Genomic DNA, 22,203 nt, shown 5'->3' on the forward strand with positions numbered 1-22,203 from the left:
GATCAAAATCTTGTTTATATATATGGCAGAACCTTGTGAGGGAAACAGAAGAGAATAATCTCGGCTTGTTTTGAAAGAATCGTAGGGGGGAGGATTGATCTAGAGGAGTCATGGCGATACGATTGCGAGCTAGATGTAGATAGGAAGGATTATAGGAACAGGATGCATCTGGAACTTGAGGAGAGCATGATGGTGCAGTTTAGGCATTGTGCACGCTCTTCCTGCTGCTGCCAAGCTTTTTCCTAGCTATGTGGTGGGGACTTCCTCGATCTGGCCTTGGTTACTCGACGGTTGTTGGGAGCCGTACGTGGAGAATTTCTCGCTGGACAGAGGGTAAACGGGATGAAATTCGGGTTGAAAGAGAATATCTTGCTGGGCAGAGGGTAAACGGGATGAAATTCAGGTTGAAAGAGAATTTCTTGCTGGACAGAGGGTAAACGGGATGAAATTCTGGTTGAAGCTAGTATGCATGGAGCACAACTTGTTCGAGAAGATGTCCTTTCAGCTAGCTGTTGTCCATCTTCTATCTTGCATTTTCTTTCTTTTTCATTTTTCTTTTTTTGCAGGATTCTATCTTGCATGTTCACCTGGGTAATGGATACAGTATTATTCGAATGAGACACACACCAAAATACCAAATGTCCAAATTAATTGAGTATATACATGCACCCGAACACAGCAACCTATGACTAATAACCGATTTCTCTATATAGTAAATCATTTGATTGTGCAAAGCTATTGGCCGCGCGAGCCCATTTCCATGGCATGCACACTAAACCGCTATCTGACGAACTCGTGGACAAAGTCTTAACTCTGAAGAGCAGAGCATATATAAGCTAGCTGCGCATGTTTTGGCAAGCCACATCATGCATACAGGTCTTCAGTTTCAACAATGATGTGTTCCATAAAGTGTAGTAATGTCCTGCGGCAGTGTGTAGATGGTCAGTGAGTGAGTCCATGAAGGCTGAGTAGTCGCCGCATCCGAACCCTGTAGATATAAATAAACTGGCTTCTTCCATACCACAACACATTCCAATGAAATAGTAAGAAAAACACAACCGACCGAACACAACTCTCTTTGTATCGGAAGAATTGCAAATTAACCGAGGGGCGTGGTGTTCGAACTTGGAACTGGATGGGGGTAGTATGCACATATGGTAGTTCACATGTGTACGGGAATAAGATGCATCGGGAATTCGAGAGGCAAAGGCACTGCCAGAGCGCGCGTGCGAGACAGAGTATTGGTCACGTTGTGATCGCGTAGGCTGATTCGTGGTTGACCGTGTCCCTTTATACTGACTCCTTCTTTGTTCTGTTTTTGTTTCCGGCCAGCTCAGTTCGCCATTCCAGGCTTCCAGCCTCATGCAACGTTCTCGTCTTCTTTGCTTGCCTTTCGATATTCTTTTGTCTCCACTAGCATGGATTTTTTTAAGTATTTTCTCTTTTTTTCCACACACACACATATATATGTATGTATTGCTGTATTATTTTGTAGAATAAGACATCAACGATACAGTACGTGCCAATTGTATGTGATATTAGATCAGTGTGAAAAATTTAAACTCTGGTCATGCGGTTGACCGTTTGTAATAGCTGATACATGTTGGTTCTCTAGTGACTGTCGCTCGTACGCGATGCTAATTAGTAGGCAGTGTTAAAATCTAGGGCCACATGTTGATATGTAGAGTTATAATTTCTTCAAATACTCGTTCAAAACTTATTCTTGGGAAATATGGATATACATAAATGAGACTGAACTAAAACAACGACAAAAATTTAGGATCGGATGAAGTAACTAGTAATCTTATTTGAACGAAAACAACGACAAGAATTTAGGGTTGAAGGGTAATATTCTCATGGATCTTGAAGTAAACAATAAAAAACAATTGCTATCATTATTTAATTTTAACCTAACAAATATTAGACTCTACTTTTAGAAATCTGGTGTTAATTGTACATATATTATGTAAGGAATGTACTAATTGTATTGTATTGGATTTGGGCGACAGGGGTGCTAACTTTTGGAACAAATTAGATTAAAGGGATCCTAAAATGTGTGGAGAGGGCGTATCATCACCATAGAACGTATCATCACCATAATAGTTTCAATTTTTTTGAACACAACCAATCATCGCCAAATCAGCTACTCCCTCCAACCTTTGAAACAAAGCAAAAAGAAATTTTGCACACTGTAATCATGTCATGGTCTGGAAAACATAACTCTAATACCAATTTCTACTACAATATAACTATATATATTATCTTAACATATAATATTCTCTCCTATATTGCAATAAGTAATATGGATTGGAGCGAATAGTATTTTTTTAATATATTGGTGGTCGGGCTTTTAATAGTTTGACCAAAACGTCATGTATTTGAATTTGAAGACCAAAGTGAAAAACAGTGAAGCCTAATTGGGAGAGGAGGAAAAAAACACATTTACAATTTTGCTTAGGACTTCTGCAGCAAAACACTAATCAGATAAAACAGAATGCAAATAAAACCAGTCCTCTAGGTATTAATTTAAGCAATGGCGCAGTACAAGCTAGATATCTGCAATCTCTTGTCTACAGTCCTATATGGCTATAACACTTTTACATGGTGTACTTTTAAAACAACGAAACATACGGTCATCAATAGGCTTGTTGGTGAGCATTGAAAACTGAGTCAGTACTCCACGCTCCATATATATCCCCATATACATTGGCCACTCCATATGACAGAATCATCAAAACCAGCTAGACCAAACAAAAAATACTTGGTGTTCTTTCCGAAGAAATGTTAGATGCATGTATGAAGAAAGAATGAGTGGCTGTCGAATCACACTCCCGGTGATTCGGCTGCAACTTGCAAGATTTATTGCTATATGAATAGGATGCAGCGGGAGAATCTGGGCAGCACATTATTTACCATACTTCACATCTAGCATGTTTGCACTCTGTTTGCTGTTATGTTAGCCTGATGCATGTAAGTCGGCGAGGACTTGCATAAGTTTGGAGCATGCGTGGTCGCTGGCTTAGGTTCGGACTTTGGCGTGGCTACGTACAGAGCATCAAACACCAAAGAACAGAACAAGACCAGACCAGATGCGTCGAGTTCACCGAGCTAGATAGGTAGTTAAGCCAATATAATCTACTCCCTCCATCACATATTAAGCGACTCAAATTTGACTAAATATGAATGTATTTATGCCTCAAAAACGTCTAGATATGAAGGAAGTAGTAGATACGGAGGGAGTAGTTCTCTGTGTACACGTATTGTCGTCGAGATTGGTTCGTTTGGCCGGAAACACGGAAGCCTGAGTCACCCTCATTCTCACATTCCATACACCCAAATTGATTAAGGACACTTACTCATTGAGAGCATGCACCTGAAAATTTCAGAGATGACATGACTTGATAAAACACGATCAAGTGACAGCAACAAATTTCTCGATGGCGAGTATAATTTACCGCTATAAAATCATGTGATTATTCTAAACTACTACCTCTTGCCTCTGTTCTTAAATACAAGATGTTGTAACTTTGTCCTCAATCAAACTTTTTTAAAGTTTAATCATGTTTATCGAAAAATATGTTAATATCCATAATATCAAATAAGTATATTATGACTAACTTAGAGTTATATATGTTAATAGTTCATTTTCTATTAACATGGTTAACTTAAAACAAATTAGAACATCTTATATGCTTCCTCCGTCCCATATTAAGTGTCTCAAATTTTTCCAAATATTGATGTATTTATACCTAAAAAGCGTCTAGATACATCTAATATTTCAACACTTAATATGTGACGGGGAGAGTATAAAAATGAAGTACTGGACCGTATACATCATTCCATGAGTTAATTAGCTGCTATCTGACGCGGAAGCAAATTAACTACTTCCTCCGTCTAACAAAAGATGTCTTAACTTTGACTAAATTTAAATGCATCTATACATTAAGTCATTCTAGATACATTTAAATTTTGACAAAGTTGAGACATGTGCTGTTTTTCAACATGCAAAGGACAATGTGCACTAGTCACCAGTACTGCACCCCAATCAAGAAGGTACGTTCTGTGTAGCAAGTCTTTTTTCTCTCGAAGAGGGCTGATGATTTTCAGTAACCATGACAACCGTGAAATCAATTTATATGTTTTTAAAGATCATAATGTATTCAACCTACCAAATTTATTGGTGTCTTGGTGAATGGGGCTCTCTTGTGATCAGTGGGTCACGATGATTCAATGATCGATGTGACCAAAATTATGAAGTACTCCGTACTACGGAGTAGCTAGCCAAGAAAAGAAAGAAGGACATCCATTAATCAATCCAACCAGCCCAGCACTGGAAACCCGGCCAGCTAAGGCCCTTCGAAACTAAAGTTGTATTGCGCAATTTTGGACTTCAGAATTAATGTGCAACTATCTAATTGCGCATTTGAAACCTAAATTTGTCACCACTCATTATTACTCCTAAGTGCAGCTGCACAGTTACCATTCGATCGATGTCCTAGCACGTGCAGTCCGGGCCAAGATTTCCAGCCTTTAGACGCTCCCAACAACAAACAAATTCAATCCTTTAGTTCCGAAACGGCATCAAACCTGGCCCGTGGTGGATATATAAACTGGCTTGTCCTCACATTGTATGGCAGGACCTCCAAGTGAATCAAGGAATCATAGCTTAGATGTAGATGGGAATTGGATACATCAGGACTCTCAGCAGAATGGTGGAAACGACCGCCAAGCGCGCCAAGTCTGTACGCACTTTTGTGGTGATTGCACGAAGACACGGCAATGGCCGCGTGAGCAAGCAGGAACAGCACGGTTGATCACCCATGTTACCATATAGTCCTGTGGTTCTAGTTCCTTTTGGCTCCTACAACAGTTTCTAGGTTCTGAACTATTATGCGCAGCTTCCACCATTCCATGAAGTTAAATTACCTGCTATCTTACGCGGAAGCACGTAACTAGCTAGCTAGGACAAGTCTGATCAGAACATGGAAATTAAGCTAGACATGTGATGTTCAGGCTTTCAACAACGACATGCACAGGACACGGTGCGCTAGTATACTCCCATCAAGAATGCGACGTTCTGTGTACCGAATCTTTATTCCTCGAGGAGGAACATGAAATTCAGGACATTTATTGGATGAGATTTTTTATTAAATATATATTTTTTCCGTCTCATCTAAGCATCGCAACTCTATATAAATATGTGTGTATTTAGACCGTGCTTTAGTGTGTAGGTACATATGTGTATCTAAACAAATTTGCGACACCTAATATGAGTCGGAGGGAGCATTTTTTTTAAAGATAAGACTTCTGATTCAATACACCCCCTCTCCTCCAACAAAAACACAAGGACGGTACAGATCAATCCGTACCCCTTCATAAAAAAGAGCATGATGGACATTAATTAATATTTTCTTCTCTTTTTTCCACCTGACTCCGAACAACATTAGATGTTTTTATTTTGCCGGAGATTTCACCGTTGGATCGCGACGAAATTTCACGAGCTTCTAATATACACAATTCCGCACAATCCCACCGAAGGGATCAGCAAAATACTTCTTGAGCCAGCGGGAAACATGCGAACAAGTAGGACGTTTGTACTGTCCCGCACGGCTGTGAGAAATCCAAATAGCGCTCGGTGTTTTGCAATTTTTCAGAGATTCCACCATTGGATCGCGACGAAATTTCACATTGTAGTGGTACACAAAATTCCGCACATCCTCACCGAAGGGATCGGCGAAATCTGTCTTAAGGCAGCGGGGAACATGTGAACAATTTGGACGTTTGTGCTGTCTCGCAGGGTTGCGAGAAATTCAAACAACACTCGGTGTTTTCAAGTTTTCTGGAGATTCCACCGTTGGATCGCGACGAAATTTACACTGTGGTAGTAGACAAAATTCCGCACAATCGCTCCAAAGGGATCGTTGAAATAATGATTGGATCAACAGGAAACATGCGAACAAATCAGACATTCGTGCTGTGACGCACGGCCGCGAGGAATCCGAACAACACTTGGTGTTTTGGAGTTGACCGGAGATTTCACCGTCGAATCGAAATGAAATTTCACACCGTGATAGTAGACACAATTTCCCACAATCTCACCGATGGGATTGTCGAAATAATACTTTAGACTGCAGATACTTTGCAAGAGAGAAAGGAGGCGGGAGAAAGAAAAAGATTAGTCAAAAGGACAGAAAAAGAAATAGAAGAAAAAAAACGTGAAAAGACCATTCTATCCTTCTGAGTTTGGGAGAGGGTTGTATTGAATTAGGCCTCTAAAGATAATTATGTGTTAAACCTACCTGATTTCGCAAGTACAAACATATATAGTGCAGTGGATAGAACTATCTCTTCTAATCAGCGGATCACAGTGGATCGATCATGTAGGTGAAAGTTACGAAGTAGGCGAAGAAACATGAAAGAAGGGCATGCCATTAATCAATCCAACCAGCCAGCAGTACTGGAAACCCAGCTAGAATCCCTTCAATCTTGCCAATTGGACATTTCCAGAACTGAAGCTGTACTGTGCAATTTTAGGCTGTAGAACGTGCCAACCAGTTGCACTCGATCGATGTCCTAGCACGTGCAGTCTCGGCCAAGATTTCCAGCCTTAGATGCTCCCAACAGCAAACAAATTCAATCCTTTAGTTCCGAAACGGCATCAAACCTGGCCCGTGGTGGATATATAAACTGGCTTGTCCTCACATTGTATGGCAGGACCTGGCCCGTGGATATAAAGTGGCTTGTTCTCGGCTTCTCGCATCGTATGGCACAACCTTCAATTGAATCGAGGATCGTAATGTTGGAAACGGATGGGTGTATGTAGTGGTTCGATAGCTTAGATGTAGATGGGAATTGGATACGTCAGGCATCTGTGTACCAGAAAGCACGATCAAGGACGTACTCTCAGCTCCGTTCTCCTAGTGTGATTGGCTTTGCGGCAAGTTCTGCTAGTGTGGGTGGCAAACTTGTTTGTTCGTTCTTTCTCATATCTTCTGTCCTGATCTCTTTGAAGTACCCACTCCATTTCACAATGTATGGAGTACTGTGCTAAACCAATACACTGAAAACATATTTTCATTTGTAATAATATTTGATATTATTGTTTTAAAAGTGCTAGGCCGTGCTAGGCCATGTGCTGCACATACATGGCGCAAAAGAGGAGTTAGTGACAGCAACAAAAATCTTCACAAACACTGAAGTACTGAATTGAGAAAGCAGGGTTTTCAACCCAACCCCAGCAAAATGCTATAATTTGCTCGTCTGCAGATGAAAATGGGTGTGCAGCCGAGGGGAGAATTAAACTAGCCAATAGTACAACAAAATTGTCATGTTTGACTTCATAGAGAGCAACTCTTCCTCGGTCACCTTTTTCCACAAGCCATCAACTAGTAACAGCTATCACAAAGACAAAGTGCAGAGATGAAAACAGCTCCTGCTGCACAAACGAGATACTATGATAACTTTCAGTGAAAATGTCGCTTTTACGAACCATATTCGTAAAGGCCATCAAGCTCTGGAAAAGTTGAGACAGGCCCTGGAGGACAAACTATGAACTCCAGTTAGTTACCTTCAGTAAACAGTACCTGAATATAGTAACAACCTTTAACAATCGCATGCTTGGTGAACTGTGGTCGCAGGAAATGGATCAGTGGCTTCATGATTTAGATGCAACTTCATCATATTCAAATCAAAATATAGTACAAACTGAATTAGAAATAAATATGAACACTAACTGCAAACAATTTACCAATCATTAGCAGAAGAAAACTACCATTCTATCAAGAATCATACAGTGAGAGTGATCAAAATACAGCCCCGTAGAAATTGAATTGCCAGCGCACCAACACAATATTCACATTGTATGTCAACAAAATCCAAAGAGATAGTATTCAATATATCCATAAAAATCCATTTGAGACCAAGGATGCGAAAATGGTGGTAACTGGTAAGTGCTAACCAACTTTTAGTCAATGCTTTCAGATCACTCAATTGGCGGATGTCCCAGTATTCTTCTTACTCATCGACATCCCAACTCAGCTCCTCATCATCTTCAACAGAATTCAGCCGTTTTCGGATATCTTCCGCCTTGCTAGTAGAGCTTGACCGTGGGCTCGCCCCTTTCTTCTCATCTTGATCGCCTACATCCTCAATCTCCTCCCAGCTGATATCTTCCTCCAGCATTGATGGCTGAGACACCACTGAAAGATCACTCTCCTTAGATGAGTCACTGGGTTCAGTCTTCTCTTCCCGACCTGTGACACTGCTTGGCGTTGGTATCAATGCCTCACCATTGTGTTCACCACTATCATCATTTCTAGCTGCCAAAGGTGTCTCCTTATCTTCAACCACAATTTCTCCATCCACTGCTGTTTGTTTTCCATGACCTTTTGCTTCATGGCTAACAGGCTGATCAATTTGCTCCTCTTTCTTATCTACTGTGGTGTCCGCGTCTTCTTTGCGATCACCATTACTATCCTCCTCCTCATCATCAACCTCCCAGCTAAGCTCTTCCTCATCCTCCTTCGACATGGCCCTGCTAACCAGTTTTGTACGAACATCCTCTGCCTGCCTGAGCTTGTCAACGGCAAAGAAATACCTGCACCAGAAGGTATCATAGGCTACCACTGAGGGCACAAGCCTTTCCACGAAGCTCTCCAGCCCAGGGCTCTCCCTGAGCACCCCATCGATCTCCTCTTTTCTCTCATCCAGGTTGAATGCCTCTTGCCACCTGGTGAATCCTTCGGCATCCTCAGGCTCCTCGGTGAATGTGGTAGGGTCGGCACGGAGCGCCAGAACCTGCGCCTCAAAACGGGTGTACTTCTTCGACGGAAGGGACGAACGCCAAGAGGCACCGGAGGCAGAGTCAGAGGGTTGGGAAGAGCGGTCCCCATCCCCTTCTTCACCCTCGGCATCAACGGATCGGAGCGCCTCGTTGGCGTGGGAGAGGAGGCCGGCAGCGGCGGCCCCAAGGTCATCAACAGCCTGGCCGACGGACTCAAGTCTGTCGGAAGCGACGGAAGCACCGGCCTCGAGCGCGCCGGGGAGCGCCGCGGCGGCCCGCACAGCGGCCTGGCGAAGGACCGTGGTCTCGAGCCGGAGGCCGGTGCCGAGGTCCTGGAGGTCGCGGCGGTAGCCCTCGAGCACCGACTCCGACCGAGACGCGAACGTCTTCATCAATCCCCCGAAGCTCCACCCGCCGCCGGAAAAATCCCCCTCCCCCAAATCCTCCTCCGCCGCCGCCGCCTCGGTTTCTTGCTCACGCTCCTCCTCCTCCTCCTCCTCCACGGCCTCCTCCTCTTCCCGCTGAGGCAACTCCTCCGCGAGTGTCTTGATCAGCCCACCGAAACTCCACCCGCCGCCGGAGCCGCCGCCCTCCTCCTCCGCCTCCACCGCCGCCGCTGCCGCTTCTTGCTCGCCCTCTTCGTGATCTCCCCTCTGCGCCTCCATCTCGTCGGCGAACGTCTTGATCAGACCACCGAAGCTCCACCCGCCACCGAAATCGCCTCCTCCGTCCCTCTCTGCCGCCGACGCCGCCTGTTCTTCCTCGCCCTCACGCTCCTCTTCCTCTTCCTCGCCGGCGGCGGCGGCAGCGAACACGGAGTTGAAGAAATTATCCATGGGTGCCCGTGCCTGCAGACTAGGGTTTGGATTTGGATCTGGACTCTCGAGGCTGGATTTGGAGGCGGTGGCGTCGGGAGATAGATTTGGAGGCCTTGCCGTCGGCGACCGTTCGTTGTTTTCTCCCCTTGTGATGTGATTTAACCAGAACTCTTCGCTCTTACTATGAGCACTGGGTCCATGTACTGTGGAGCCCATCCTCAGTGACTTGTAGCTAACGTAACTGATCATTAGCAGACTGTTCGGTGGGCTGCGATTCAGGGCCAGGTGGACTCCATTTGCCACATTGGGGTTTTTCTTTGTGGAGCTGTGCCTACCTGCAGGGTCTGGATCCACTAGAGTCCGGAACAAGTGCAATAAGCATGTCATGCAGCAGTCTATAATTCAAGAAAAAACAATGAGATTACCAAATCGTTACGGTTCAAACGTAAAATAGACGTACGCTGAATATGTTATTGTCCAGTTTTATTGAACTTGTAACATACTAAGTAATATGCATAAGAAGCTGCTGCATTTCTTAAAAAAACTGCATACCAAGTTAGATTATTTTTTCTGAAAACGTATGAATTCAAATGACTTCAAAAATAAAATAAAAGATAGAGTAAATTATTCAAAACCACCAAATAAGCTAATTTTCTAATACATGTTTCATAACCACTGTTTCTATGGATACCAACGACTGATCATCGATTCACCACGTTTTGGCAGCAAATCTGACATGGGGTCCCACCCGAGAGATCCGACGTGGAGAACCGGTGTGATCTAGATCTGATTAGGTTGGTCCAACCCCCTCAGCCCCGCACTCTCAAACGGATGGCGACTCAGGTCGTCATCGACGGCGGCGGTTGGACATCGCCGATGGCTTTATCTGTCTTCAATTTTGCTTCGTTGTAGTGTCAATGAAGATCAAGATGCATCTTAGTGTTCTCCAACTACTTTTTTATTCCCGGCTACTTCGGTGCGTTTTGTGCTTCGTCCTTTTGATGTACTATTTCTAAATTTTCTTTAATGTCCTTTCAGTGTTCTGCATATATCTTTCATAAATCAAACAAACACTACTGCTGCTGCTAGTAAAGTATAACAACGTACTCACTGGGTATGAGAACCCTAGTACCTATTATCGTGTCTTCGTTGGTGGATGCCACGTGTCGATGGACAGACGTCCTATGGCGGCAGTGGACATCTTTCTGCTCCTCGTGATCAACACAATAATCCGAGTCATACATCCAATCCAAACAATGTTCGACGAGAATCCCCAAAGAAATCGAACCAGACATTTCCCCCAATTCTGTTATCTAACCCCTAATACCCTGGAACTCACGACCAATCATGGGGAATTTGTTGCGGTTTGAATCATTGCTCTAGGACACATGTATTTCTAATACATGTTTCATAACAAGACCGATGTTTGGCGATGTTAGCAAATGGCTATGTCCGAGTAGAGAGTGAGGGGTCTAGAACAACCCTAGAAGTTACCGAACTCGAGCGATCCGAACTAACCGAGTTCGGATCAACTGAATTCTAGAATTTGGTACCGGTTGTCTTCTGGCAGAACAGATATTGAGAACCAAAGCTGAACAAAAGACAAATTCGAAAATTCGCGCAAAATTCATATAAATAGGGGGTTGGTTCTTCGCATTCCATCATCGCAGATCATGGCAGTTCATCATTCGTCCACATACGTAGTTCCACTACATCTACTAGTTCGCATTTACCAAAAGTTAGCTAAATTGAGGAGCAAGCACCCAAAAACAAAATCTCCTTGCTGGCCCCGCTGGCTTTCGGTTCCCTCGCCGGAATGCTTACTCCTCATTATCCGAGAGGATGATGACCGGGGAGCTGCCCTCACCGAAGGCGTGTAGGCCGCCGCCAGCATCCTCTCCTCCGTGGCGAGCCACTCCCTCGCCGGCGTGGGGTGGACACCGCTCGAGCTCCCCTCCCTGATGGCGTTGTAGCGGCGGTGGAGCTCGGCCGCGAGAAGGCCCACTTCCCCCACTTGTGGGCTCCCTGCTTGCGGGCACCCTCTGACTGGCGGCGCCGGGCTTTTTCCTCGGCAACGGTGAGCCAGCCTCCGCTAAGGTTTTCGTGGCCGCAAGAAGGGATGGACAAACGTGCTCAGTGAGCGGTGGAGGAGATTGGGGGGCGCATTTTGAAGGGAGGCTAGCCGGAAATGGAGTGGGTGGCGGTGGCGGCGGAGGCGGCTGGATTGCGACAGAGAGGAGTTCGGAGTTGGATCCGAAAAGCCCTCTCGGAACGCTACATATAGTGCGCAGAAACGAAGGGATTCGGTGACCCGAATTAGGTTTTCGGTTCTTAGGCCGTTTTCCACTGTTAGTCTGGCTTATTTTTCGGCCAAAAACCGAAAAGCGAGTTTGAATCGCTCGGGTTCCGTAACTGCAGAGTTGCTCTTCGATCAACCTGCTCAGGTCTAGACTGATATACAAACGGGCTCGCACCCATTTATAGATGTTGTCGGAATTGGACGAATCCAGAGATCAGTGGCACTGTGGCAGCATAATGCAGGGAAAACCAACGTGCAATTCATGATTTCCTGAATACGGGAGTAAAACACTTCGACCGGAAGAAACCACAAGAGCCCGCGGGTTTCAAAATTTCCCCAAAAATTCTCTCCCCCGCAACCTCCGCCTCCTCTCCTCCGCATCTCGCCGCCCCCTCTTCTCCTGCCTCCGGAAGCTTCAGGAATCCTCTCACGCGCGGATGGAGAACCTCAACGTCAAGCTCCACAAAAAGTACACCGGCCTCAAGGTACCGCCCCCTAACCCCTCCGTCTTCTCTACCCTAGTCGTGGTTCTGGATCTATCCATCGCTTCCTTATCAAATTTCTTCTTCTTTTGCGCCGCCGGTTCGTTGCGTTCAGAAGCGGAAGCTGCTCGACGACGATTGGATCTCGAGATGTTGGAAGGTAAAACAAAGGGGATTCCATCTTTTTCGGCTGGAGATGTTTTTTATTTATTTAGATTTTGCGATTTGCCTGATGCAGAGCTGAAGAAGATGGCAGGCGAGGTCCAGAACCTCCGGGACGAGAACGACCGCCTCCGTGACGAGCTGTAAGATCGTATGCTTGTGTCGTGCATGCTGATTTGGGTTTCCATGTTATTTTTGGGGGAATGGCGCCTGCGACGTTGCTTGTTGATTTGTCGATGCCAGGATCAACAAAGAGAAGCAGCTCGCGGAGACGCGGATACTTTTAGTGGATAGGGAGCAGCAGCTTGCAGAGACCCAAACACTTTTAGTCGATGAGACTAGGAAGGGTAAGCTTCCTTGTGTAATTTCCAGTCCTCCTCCCTTTATCATTTGGTCATGTTAATGCTTGAATTTTAGAAAATAGACATCGATGTTGTGCCTGCGTAAATCACGCATTTGTGAGACTGGTACAGGTGAGAGTGGTACTCGTGACTGGCCATGGCTATGTAGTAACTAACATCCTGTTAGATCAACATTTATCTTATTTTGTATCAGAATTAGAGGCAACTCAAATACCCAAGTATTTGAATGGTCTAAGAGCATCTCCACCAAAGCCCTCATATTTCACCAAAAAGATATCCTCATGAGGGGTCTCCCTAAAAATGAGAACTCTTCATATCTCATCCCTCCCCTACAACTTTTTTTTTCTTCACTTTTAGTAATATATAGTAATTAACAACATATTTGTAATACAGTTAAGCATGCTAATGATACTGACCCACCTCCAAAACACCAACCAACATCACAGTTAGTAACTACAAGTAAAATAAAACCTAATTATACAAAACAATCAGCACTAAATTAGCATGGATTAGCACACACCTATGATTAGCAGTAATTATTGTTGATTAAAAAACAATTATAACATTAAAACACCCCAAATCCCTTTCATGGATTAGCACCAAATTTAATGGATGAGTGCTTAATCATGGCCAGTGTCAAGGATGGGGAACCCTCAGCTTGCCCCTAGATACGAGGGGTGATGTCATGAACTAGGTTCACGACATGGGGGATAATGGCTTTAGGGCCTGTACGAGGTGACCCTGGACCCAAGAGGCGCGACGGCGCCATTAAAGGCAGCCGCACCTCAAGGGCAGGGAGGAGGTATAACTAGATTGATTTATTCTTGCTTGCCTCATAACGATTACAGGGGGCCCTTTATATAGGGAAGACTCGACTTGACATCCAAGAAACTAATCTCTATTTTCCTAACAAACCATACCTCTACTTTCCTAACAAATCATATCTCAATATTCCTATCTTATCTCGTGCCTAACTAATTTAGGAGACGCTAATGGGATATTGTCCCTTATTTGGATACCTAGGGCTGTGCCCCTATAGGGATGTACGCCCATGACAGGTGAAGTGGTTGATATGAGGGGTGGACAGAAATGAGGATTGAAGGGTGAGATGAGGAGCTTGTTGGAGATGTTTTTTGAGAGTTTCTCCTCATATTTGACTATGATGGGTGGGATGAGGGCCTTGTTGGAGTTACTCTAAGCACAAGTACTGGTTATGTTACTTCTTGTATGGCAACCTTGAATCAGTTACTTAATTCTGTGATTATATCTCTGAAAATGTAGGATTATAATAAAATGGTTATGTGCAAGTAAAAATCTGACAACGAACTACCAGCAGTTATGTTTCTAGTTCCTTCATGTGGTGCTCGGAGGGCTGATGGTGTCAAAATAGTACCTCTGCTCGTACTGATCTCATATCTGTATGACTCTCTACTGTGTTCCAAAATATGCTTCACGTTGTCTTTAGTTCTAATGATCATTAAGTGCTTACTGAGCTACGGTATGTTTTCCAGTGCTTTATTATTATCCTGCAAACATACAACTGCCTAAGCCTTAACGAGGTAATGTAATTCACGGTTATTTTAGACCTCGTTAAACTTAAAGGTATGGCAAAGTGTAGTAATAACACCCAACTTACGAGGCACATCAGTCCTTGTAAAAGTACATATACTTTGTAGATTGCCGACATATCTATTTCTATCTTCCTTATCTTTTGGCGTTGACCCAGTTGATTTAGCTGCAGTTTATTTACGTTTGTTCTGTTTGCATGCAGTTTATTTACGTTTTTATTTCATGCAGAAAAGGAGACGTCACGTACTGTCATTCTCATTCATAGGCCAGCCTTTGATAATTCGAAACATGTTTTTAGATTAGTATTGTTCACGTGTCATGGCCTTAACCTGCTTGAATCGATCCATGTTTTGTTTTTGAGAACATCCATGATTTCTCATGTAAAGTAGTGTAAAGAAAATGGCCACGCGGGAGCCGATCAGGCCAATCCTTATTGTGTGCAATCAGTCCAAATTAAAGCTTGTATTGATGTTCAAGAGGCCTATCCAATTCTTTGATCATGTTCTAAATATGTCTACAGACCGGTACTAGTACTTGAGTTGCACCGCAGAGTTTTCATGTAATATATGTCTTTGAGATTTTGATGTAGACATATGTTATTTTCTTAAGGTTTAATCCGTGCATCTAGACCTGCTCTTTTTTCATTCAAGAACATTAACACATTAAAATCTGAAACATGTCCTGCTCGCGGGTGGCTAGTTTTGAATTTAAAATATGAAACCTGTTTACATCGAAGCATAAGAAATTAAGCGGGAAATAGATGGCGTGAAGTCCACGTCCAATATGAACCAACAGTTTACACCTCTGCCACCACGGCTGAATCAGCTAGCTGGAGAAATGCAGGCTTCGATGGATCGCGAACCAGCAACCCAACCATACTCGACGCCGAGCAGGAGACACCCTGAGGCAATCAGCATTCACTTGCATTTCTCTTTGTTTTGATTTTCTCCGTGGTGTTCGTTCCTACATACAAGGTTTTAGTGCCGCCTCTCTCAAACAATACTCTATTCGCCTCTCGTGTGTCATCTCCTGTCTCCTCCCAATCCCTCCCTCGACTGCCGGCATTGTTCGTTCCTACACACAAGAGGGCTTGTTGTTCATGTTAGCTCCCTTTGCTTGTTGTTCTCAATTTGAAAAAGCCTTCACGGTTTTAGCCACGCTTTTTACTGAAATTGTGAAAATCATTTTTAGCCACGATTAGATTGAAATAATTTTTAGCCACGTTTTTCTAGAGGCTTCTCGTTCAAACAAAAGCCGGTTCAGACAGAAAATGGGTGCTGTAACTTTTTGATATTGCCTACAGTATATTCTTTTGAATCATATCTTAATCGAACACCTCGTTCCAGAACTTGAATTGAGTAAAGTATGCCCATCTCAGCGATGGCAGCAGACACCATAAGTTACATCGGGATAACAGCACGCGAAAGCGAAACAGTCGGGCAAACAAAACTCGAAGCAAGTACAGGCCAAGTATCTAACAGTTGACAATATCGAACACCAGATCGGGGAGCAGATCGAAGGAACCGATTCAAGCCAAACCCTTCGCGGATCCGTTACCCCGCCGCCTTCCCCACTTCCTCTACGCTGGCTTGTAGAGCTTCTCCACCATCTTCCTAAATTCTGCACACACAAAAACGAGGACGGAGCAAGCAAATTCAGAACCACGAATGATCGGTTGGTTAATCGGGAAGGCCCAGGGGTGCCGTTGTTGGCAGAGAGGAGAGCAGCGTGTTTTACCTTCTTGGTTGGCCCAAAGCGCGGCCGCCTGCGTGTTGAGCGGCGAGTCGTTGTTCGGCTCTGCGTTCCAAGAATGAATCAGAATCACGTATCAGATCAACCACGCACATAAAAAGAAGAGAAGAAGTGCAAGCAGATCTGATGGCACAAGAGAGAGGGAAGAGGAAGCAGTACCTCCGAGCAGGCTCTGGATGGAGAGGAGGATGGTGCGGACGTCGTAGGCGGAGGACCATTTGTCCTGGAGGATGTCGAGGCAGATGTTGCCGTGGGTGTCGACGTTGGGGTGGAAGCAAGGCGTTTCGAACTTGACCTTGGGCGGCTTGTAAGGGTAGTCGCTGGGGAAGGAGAGCGCGAGGCGGTAGGAGGTGCCCTCGTAGGCGGTGGCGGCGGAGCCGTCGATGGTGCCGACCCACTGGAAGATGTTGTCCCCTTCCGGGAACGCCGACACCCCGGGGTCCCCGCCCATCATCAGCGCCATCAGCTCCGACTGCAGCCGCCGCACCACCGACTGCCCGTCCGCGCCCCGCGCCGCCGCCGGGGCCTGCTTCCCGACCGCCGCGGGCGCCGCCGCCGGGACGTTGCCGCTGCCGTGCGACTCGCTGTTCTCGCCCCTCGCCATCGCTTCGTGCCCGATTGATGGATGGATGGATGGATCGAGGAGGAGAGCCGCCGCCCGCCGGAGGATGGAGAGGGAGAGAGGGTTTGGAGAATTGGGGAATTGGGAGAGATGCGGGGGGGAGATGATATAAAGGGGGGATGGGGATTGGTGGGATTCGCGTCTAGTGACCGTTGGGGGCGGCGCTAGCTGTTTCTGATGCCCGTTGCGTGCAGCAATTACTCGCGACAGCTTTCCGGTGAGGCTGGCTCCAACGGCTAGTTTGGGCCGGCGGTGCCGGTGTCACACGCAGACTTGACTGACTGCCCTGTCTGCTCTGCAGTTGGTCACGTCACGTAGTACTGCTACGCCGTACGTGCGTCTCGGAACATGCGGTGCCAGCAATCATACTGAAAATTGGTGCAGATTTGACCTCTTGAGTAAACATCATAGCTAGGACGGTGTACCATGATGTTTATCTTCAGTCGTTGTGGGGCATTACAGTAAGCGAGGTTTGTCGCCAATATCCGATGCAACATCGCCTATGTGGACGTTTAAAAGAGAAAAACACAAATGCACATATAAGCGTCGCCCACTTCAATACTCCATCACAGTACACTGTACACCAATGCAGAACACAACTAAAAACGCACCCGTGATTCACCTATGCTCCAAGTTAAACGTCGATGCTAACTTGTTTGGAATAGATCCTGAACAAACTAAAAGGCTGGGCTTTCAGCTCCACTCTCAAGCATCCCAGGAGATGGCTCTAGGTGATTAGTTGACAAGTGACCTCCATTCCTCTTCGTCATATTCTATTAATCATGGTCTGTAAGAACATGCTTCGGCTTTGGATCAATCAATTGCTCATTTTCTCCTTGATGCAAAGCCTCCATCAACCACAAGAATGACGACTTTGCCATCACGATTCGTCTTTCTCTATGGTGTTGAGGATGTTCTTAGTAATATATAAATTTTATGAAGTTCCCATACCAATTGCAAATCATTTCGAGAAAAAATAATTAACCTCACAAAATAGTGTGCATAGCAAAGGAGATTATAGGGGAGACAAATATAAGGAGATAGTGAGTTCTTGCCTGTCGAAGGTCAAGATGTGGCACTTTGATCGAGAATAAGAGAGCTGAAACTTCTATTGGAAACAAGCTAGCAATGGTAGTCATATAAATAACTTGTCAATAAAGATGGATGACAAAAGGTTAGATATTATTGTTTAATGTTTAGTCATATGTTTTATTAGCCAAAAGAAGCAACGAACAGAGTTAGACACAACGCAGATCATACACTATTCACCGGTGGAGATAAAGGGACGAACGATGAATCACTCACAAAATATAACTGGAGGTGAACCATCAAAGCTATCGGTTTGGCTTCCCCGTAGGAAACCGAACACCATGAAGGCCGTGGGTCCAAACTCAAACCATAACAATCTATTTTCATGGTATAGATTTGGCATTCCATAAAGTCAACGGCAAAGTCTTATCAATGACTCAACAATGTACTTTATCTCGGTCTAAATTGCATATTTATAATTTATTTTTACAAAAAAACTGTAGTTCTTTAAGTTGTTATATGAATAAAAATCATGCTACACCATCGGTGTTTTCCTTTTGCTACAAAACTATTGTGATATTTAAATTTATTGTCAGGATACCGCTATATTGCATCATGGAAAAATGAGAAATTGTCCAATCTTAAGACAAACACATAAATATTTCCTTTTACAAACTCTTGTCAGGTATAGTCACATTTTGTCCCTTAAATTTTAGGAAATCACCTGTTATAGAGTGAAACACGTCCTTTTGCATACGATCGGTTTGTTACGACAAATTACGATTAGTTTTTTCTTACTGTAATTGTTGATAAAAACCCAGCCAACTTATGCTGTCCACTAAATGCTACATTCTTTGTCGTAACAAAATCGTACTCCCATCGATGCATTAAAATTCAAGACGCTTGTTAGTGATTGGAGGGATATGTAAATGTTCGCAGGTATAGCAGTCCTCTTTTCCACGACTTTCAGATATTTTGGAAAATCAGATGGCCAAAAAATGTGTTGGTGGGTGACCCCGTTCCGTACTGAAAAGAAACAAACACGGCTCGAACTGCCCCGAATCGACGGCACCGCTTTACTAACCCCGAGTCTACGACCCCATTGGTCTGCCACGAACCATCGTCTCTGTCCCGAACGAGCAATCGCCCCTAGGGTTTCTCCAACCACACGCGAGTACGCGACGCGAATCAGGTCGGTGGCGTCCAGATCCTTCTCCCTCCTTTCCACCCCAAAATCTCCAATCCGGATCTCTGTACTCACCCTCTGATCTGCTCGGCCGCGTCGCAGGTACTAGACACCAGCACCAGCGCTGATGGCGGCGGCCCCGGCGGACGCGAAAGCTGAGGCGGCCAAGATGGACCTCCTCGAGGACGACGACGAGTTCGAGGAGTTCGAGATCGACCAAGGTATGTCCACGCGCTCTCCGCTGCCCCCCTCTCGTTACTACCATGTTGCTATATTTAGGCTAGGCTAACGAGATCGATTCGCCGTAGCTTGTTTGCGCCGGGAGGCCGATTTGGGCGACTAGGTTTGGGTTGATTCGGAACCTGTACCATGTCACACTTCCTTTGAGATTCGTTATGGAAGAGATTTGCGTGAAATTAAGGCAAAGTACAGACACTGGTATCGATTTTACAGGGCATTAGGTAGGTCGTGACGTCAGGTAGTGCTCTCAGTGACCTGACTTAGTTATGGTCTCCACTGCTGTTCCTGGGTAACTCCCCTCGCGCTTGTTGTAATATGTAAATAGCTAGCTGGTTTTGATAGATACATGTATATGTCCCGTTTAGTTTAGCATGAAACCGGTGCTTTAATAGTGGTGTGTATTTATGAGCGTCCACTTCTTGGCATGATTGCTTCTTTTAGGGAAAAATATTAGGCACATGAAACTATGTTTATCTGCAGTTGGGCTTGTAGTTGTTTGAGACAATGAGACCCCAAGTGTTGGGATGTAGCTTAAGGAAAACACAAAATATATCTCCTTGAAATTGCATGTTGGAACTAATTTTCTCCATTGGGAATAACAATCTTCACTTCCTGTTTCTTCACTGTTAACATGAAGAGAACTGCACCATTAGAATGACACAAACCCTGAAGCTTGAACATATATTGGAAAATAAACTCATGATTAGCCATCATGGTGCAGCCACACACCTAGCAGCAGAGCAAATCGAGTGAGTTGCTATAGCTGCTGGCTTGCTCTGACTAGTAGTTGGCTAGGATCTTAAAGTTGCCTGACTTGGTGTGCTATGGCCCACTGTCAGGACATCGACAAGTTACTCTCTTCCAGTCTAGAGGAGGTGAATTCCAAAAGCAGAGCACCGCATCAAGTCAAGGATAGAAGAGTGTGTCAGAAGCAGAAAACCTTAGCCCAGGAGATTTATGTTAGCTATGAATATTTTTGCCACTTAAAGTATTCTTACATGTGTTATGCCCACTACGAACACCCGTAAACATGCACCATCTATAACTTCAAAATCTCATCTATGCCTGCCTTCCCCTGACTGGTTAGACTAGTCACCTAGCCATTCCGATGGCGACTTGTTGACTTGGAAAAATTGCATTGATCCTTTGTCTGGAGGTGAAATATCCAGTGGTGATCCAGTGGTGACTTGTCGACTTTGTGATTATGCTGCTATATATAGTACACTTGTCTGACAGAAAAGAACTAAAAAATATCATAGTGTAAGTGTGTAACCATCATGACATATATGATTTTGGTTATACACTTCATGTTCCATCACTGCTAAATACACAGGATATGATAAACTTCTGAATGTTGCTAGAACCCTAATTTGATTGTTTGCATAGCTTATTGAGATGACAACTTAATAGCCCAAACCATTTTACTCCCTCCGATCCATATTAATTGTCAAAATTACATGTATCTAGACGTTTTTTAGGCATAGATACATCCATATTTGGTCAAATTTGAGACAATTAATATGGATCGGAGGGAGTATTAGAAGCTGGTTGCTACTTTTCAGGGAGATGTACCTTTTTGTTCAATTTGTTATCTATTGTATATCTTTTTGGTTTGTGATATATGGACTGCTGTGAGTGTGTGCTGCTTTGTTGTTGCACATGCTTCGTTGCATAGGAATCCTTTTTACCTCTGCTGCAGAAGAGTATGTTGACTTCTTTTTCATACTGTTCTGAAGTAATTTAGTAAAGTCTATTTATGTGTGTTGAATCTTGTATTCCTAGAGGTGAAACTGTGTATCTGCTGAACCAAATTTGCTGTTATACATATGAAAGCTTGCACTCACACCTAGCTTCGTCTTTCTTGTGATTCACAGAATGGGATGACAAAGAAGACGGCAATGAAGTGGTCCAGCAATGGGAGGACGATTGGGACGATGACGATGTGAACGATGATTTCTCGCTGCAGCTGAGGAAAGAGCTGGAGGAAGGCAGTGCTCAGAAGAGCTGAACTACTTCCCTAGCAATGCCAAACTGTTGCTATCTTCGTTTAGGCACTGTGTGCGTCTGCAAGCAGTCTAATTTGTGGAACAGTGGCAGTTTGTGCATGGCGTAGTACTATTCGGAAGTTTGCATGGATATACAGTTTGTGTATGGCGTACCCGTAAGATCGGCCAGCTATTGAACTTGGATATGCTCCTTTCAATCCAATGTGGAACATTTGGTGACGCTGGTAGAATTCTCTTTATCGGCTGTGCCTTGTGATATGACAACGAGAATTGGTCCAATTGGATGATATTCACAAGCTGAAATTTACCCCAGTTTCAAAACACAACTTGTCCCAAACAAGCTCACTAAATTGTGCAGTTAGAATTAGAAATGATCTTGCATAAAACGCCATCTTTGTATGATCTGGTGTACAAATAAATACTCCCCCCGCTAGCCTTACACCCCTAAGCTCTTTGTTGCCTGTCATCACATCTTTCTGAAGCCAGACAAATCCCAATGTAACTTACTCAAGCTCATAGTTTTCAAATATTTTGTAAACTATTTTTTGGGGAAAATAGTTTTCAAAATATTCATCTAAGTGAGATTAATTTACTCCCTCGGACCCATATTAGTTGTCTCAAATTTGCCCAAATTCGGGTGTATATATGTTTAAAAGCATCTAGATACACGTAATATTCGTAATATTTCGATAATTAATATGGGTCGGAGGGAGTAGTACATTTTAGAATTTGCTGTAAAGTTTGAAAAATCTTTTGAAATTTGGTCAAATTTAGGTTGAAACTTTAGAAGCTCGTAGTTTTTGAAATGTTGACCCAAACGAGCTAAAACTTTCAGAAGTCACATAATTAGATATTTATTATTTTCTGCATTCTTTTCAGATTTTTTATAAAATG

At 44.2% G+C, this 22,203-nt stretch overlaps 4 protein-coding genes across 5 annotated transcripts; 2 read left to right on the plus strand and 2 right to left on the minus strand.

Moving 5' to 3' along the window:
- Window positions 1-7,724: 7,724 nt before the first annotated feature.
- Window positions 7,725-9,771, minus strand: LOC100827662 (BSD domain-containing protein 1). Its single transcript, XM_003565591.4, has one exon. The coding sequence runs from the start codon at window positions 9,616-9,618 to the stop codon at window positions 8,014-8,016; it is 1,605 nt and encodes a 534-aa protein (XP_003565639.1). The 5' UTR covers window positions 9,619-9,771; the 3' UTR covers window positions 7,725-8,013.
- Window positions 9,772-12,143: 2,372 nt separating this feature from the next.
- On the plus strand, window positions 12,144-14,882 carry LOC100827972. Of its 2 annotated transcripts, none has more exons than XM_003565592.4 (5): window positions 12,144-12,384; window positions 12,497-12,541; window positions 12,620-12,686; window positions 12,787-12,890; window positions 14,703-14,882. In XM_003565592.4, the coding sequence occupies exons 2-5, from the start codon at window positions 12,532-12,534 to the stop codon at window positions 14,861-14,863; spliced, it is 342 nt and encodes a 113-aa protein (XP_003565640.1). In that variant the 5' UTR covers window positions 12,144-12,384; window positions 12,497-12,531; the 3' UTR covers window positions 14,864-14,882. The 2 variants fall into 2 exon arrangements, 1 of the variants encoding a protein (XP_003565640.1); XR_002962843.1 differs by lacking the exon at window positions 14,703-14,882 and adding an exon at window positions 13,929-14,219 and having other exon boundaries at window positions 12,146-12,384.
- An 867-nt stretch (window positions 14,883-15,749) lies between these two features.
- Window positions 15,750-16,939, minus strand: LOC100835833 (ubiquitin-conjugating enzyme E2 20). The gene is made up of 3 exons (XM_003566885.4): window positions 16,386-16,939; window positions 16,212-16,271; window positions 15,750-16,094 (listed from the first exon to the last, which is right to left on the minus strand). Exons 1-3 carry the CDS (start codon window positions 16,828-16,830, stop codon window positions 16,054-16,056), a joined length of 546 nt encoding a protein of 181 aa, XP_003566933.1. The 5' UTR covers window positions 16,831-16,939; the 3' UTR covers window positions 15,750-16,053.
- Window positions 16,940-18,906: 1,967 nt separating this feature from the next.
- Window positions 18,907-21,596, plus strand: LOC100822740 (protein DELETION OF SUV3 SUPPRESSOR 1(I)). The gene is made up of 3 exons (XM_003566920.4): window positions 18,907-19,069; window positions 19,166-19,284; window positions 21,178-21,596. The coding sequence occupies exons 2-3, from the start codon at window positions 19,191-19,193 to the stop codon at window positions 21,309-21,311; spliced, it is 228 nt and encodes a 75-aa protein (XP_003566968.1). The 5' UTR covers window positions 18,907-19,069; window positions 19,166-19,190; the 3' UTR covers window positions 21,312-21,596.
- Window positions 21,597-22,203: the final 607 nt, after the last annotated feature.

The sequence above is a fragment of the Brachypodium distachyon genome, chromosome 2, assembly GCF_000005505.3.
Source record: "Brachypodium distachyon strain Bd21 chromosome 2, Brachypodium_distachyon_v3.0, whole genome shotgun sequence".
Taxonomy (NCBI): Eukaryota; Viridiplantae; Streptophyta; class Magnoliopsida; order Poales; family Poaceae; genus Brachypodium; species Brachypodium distachyon.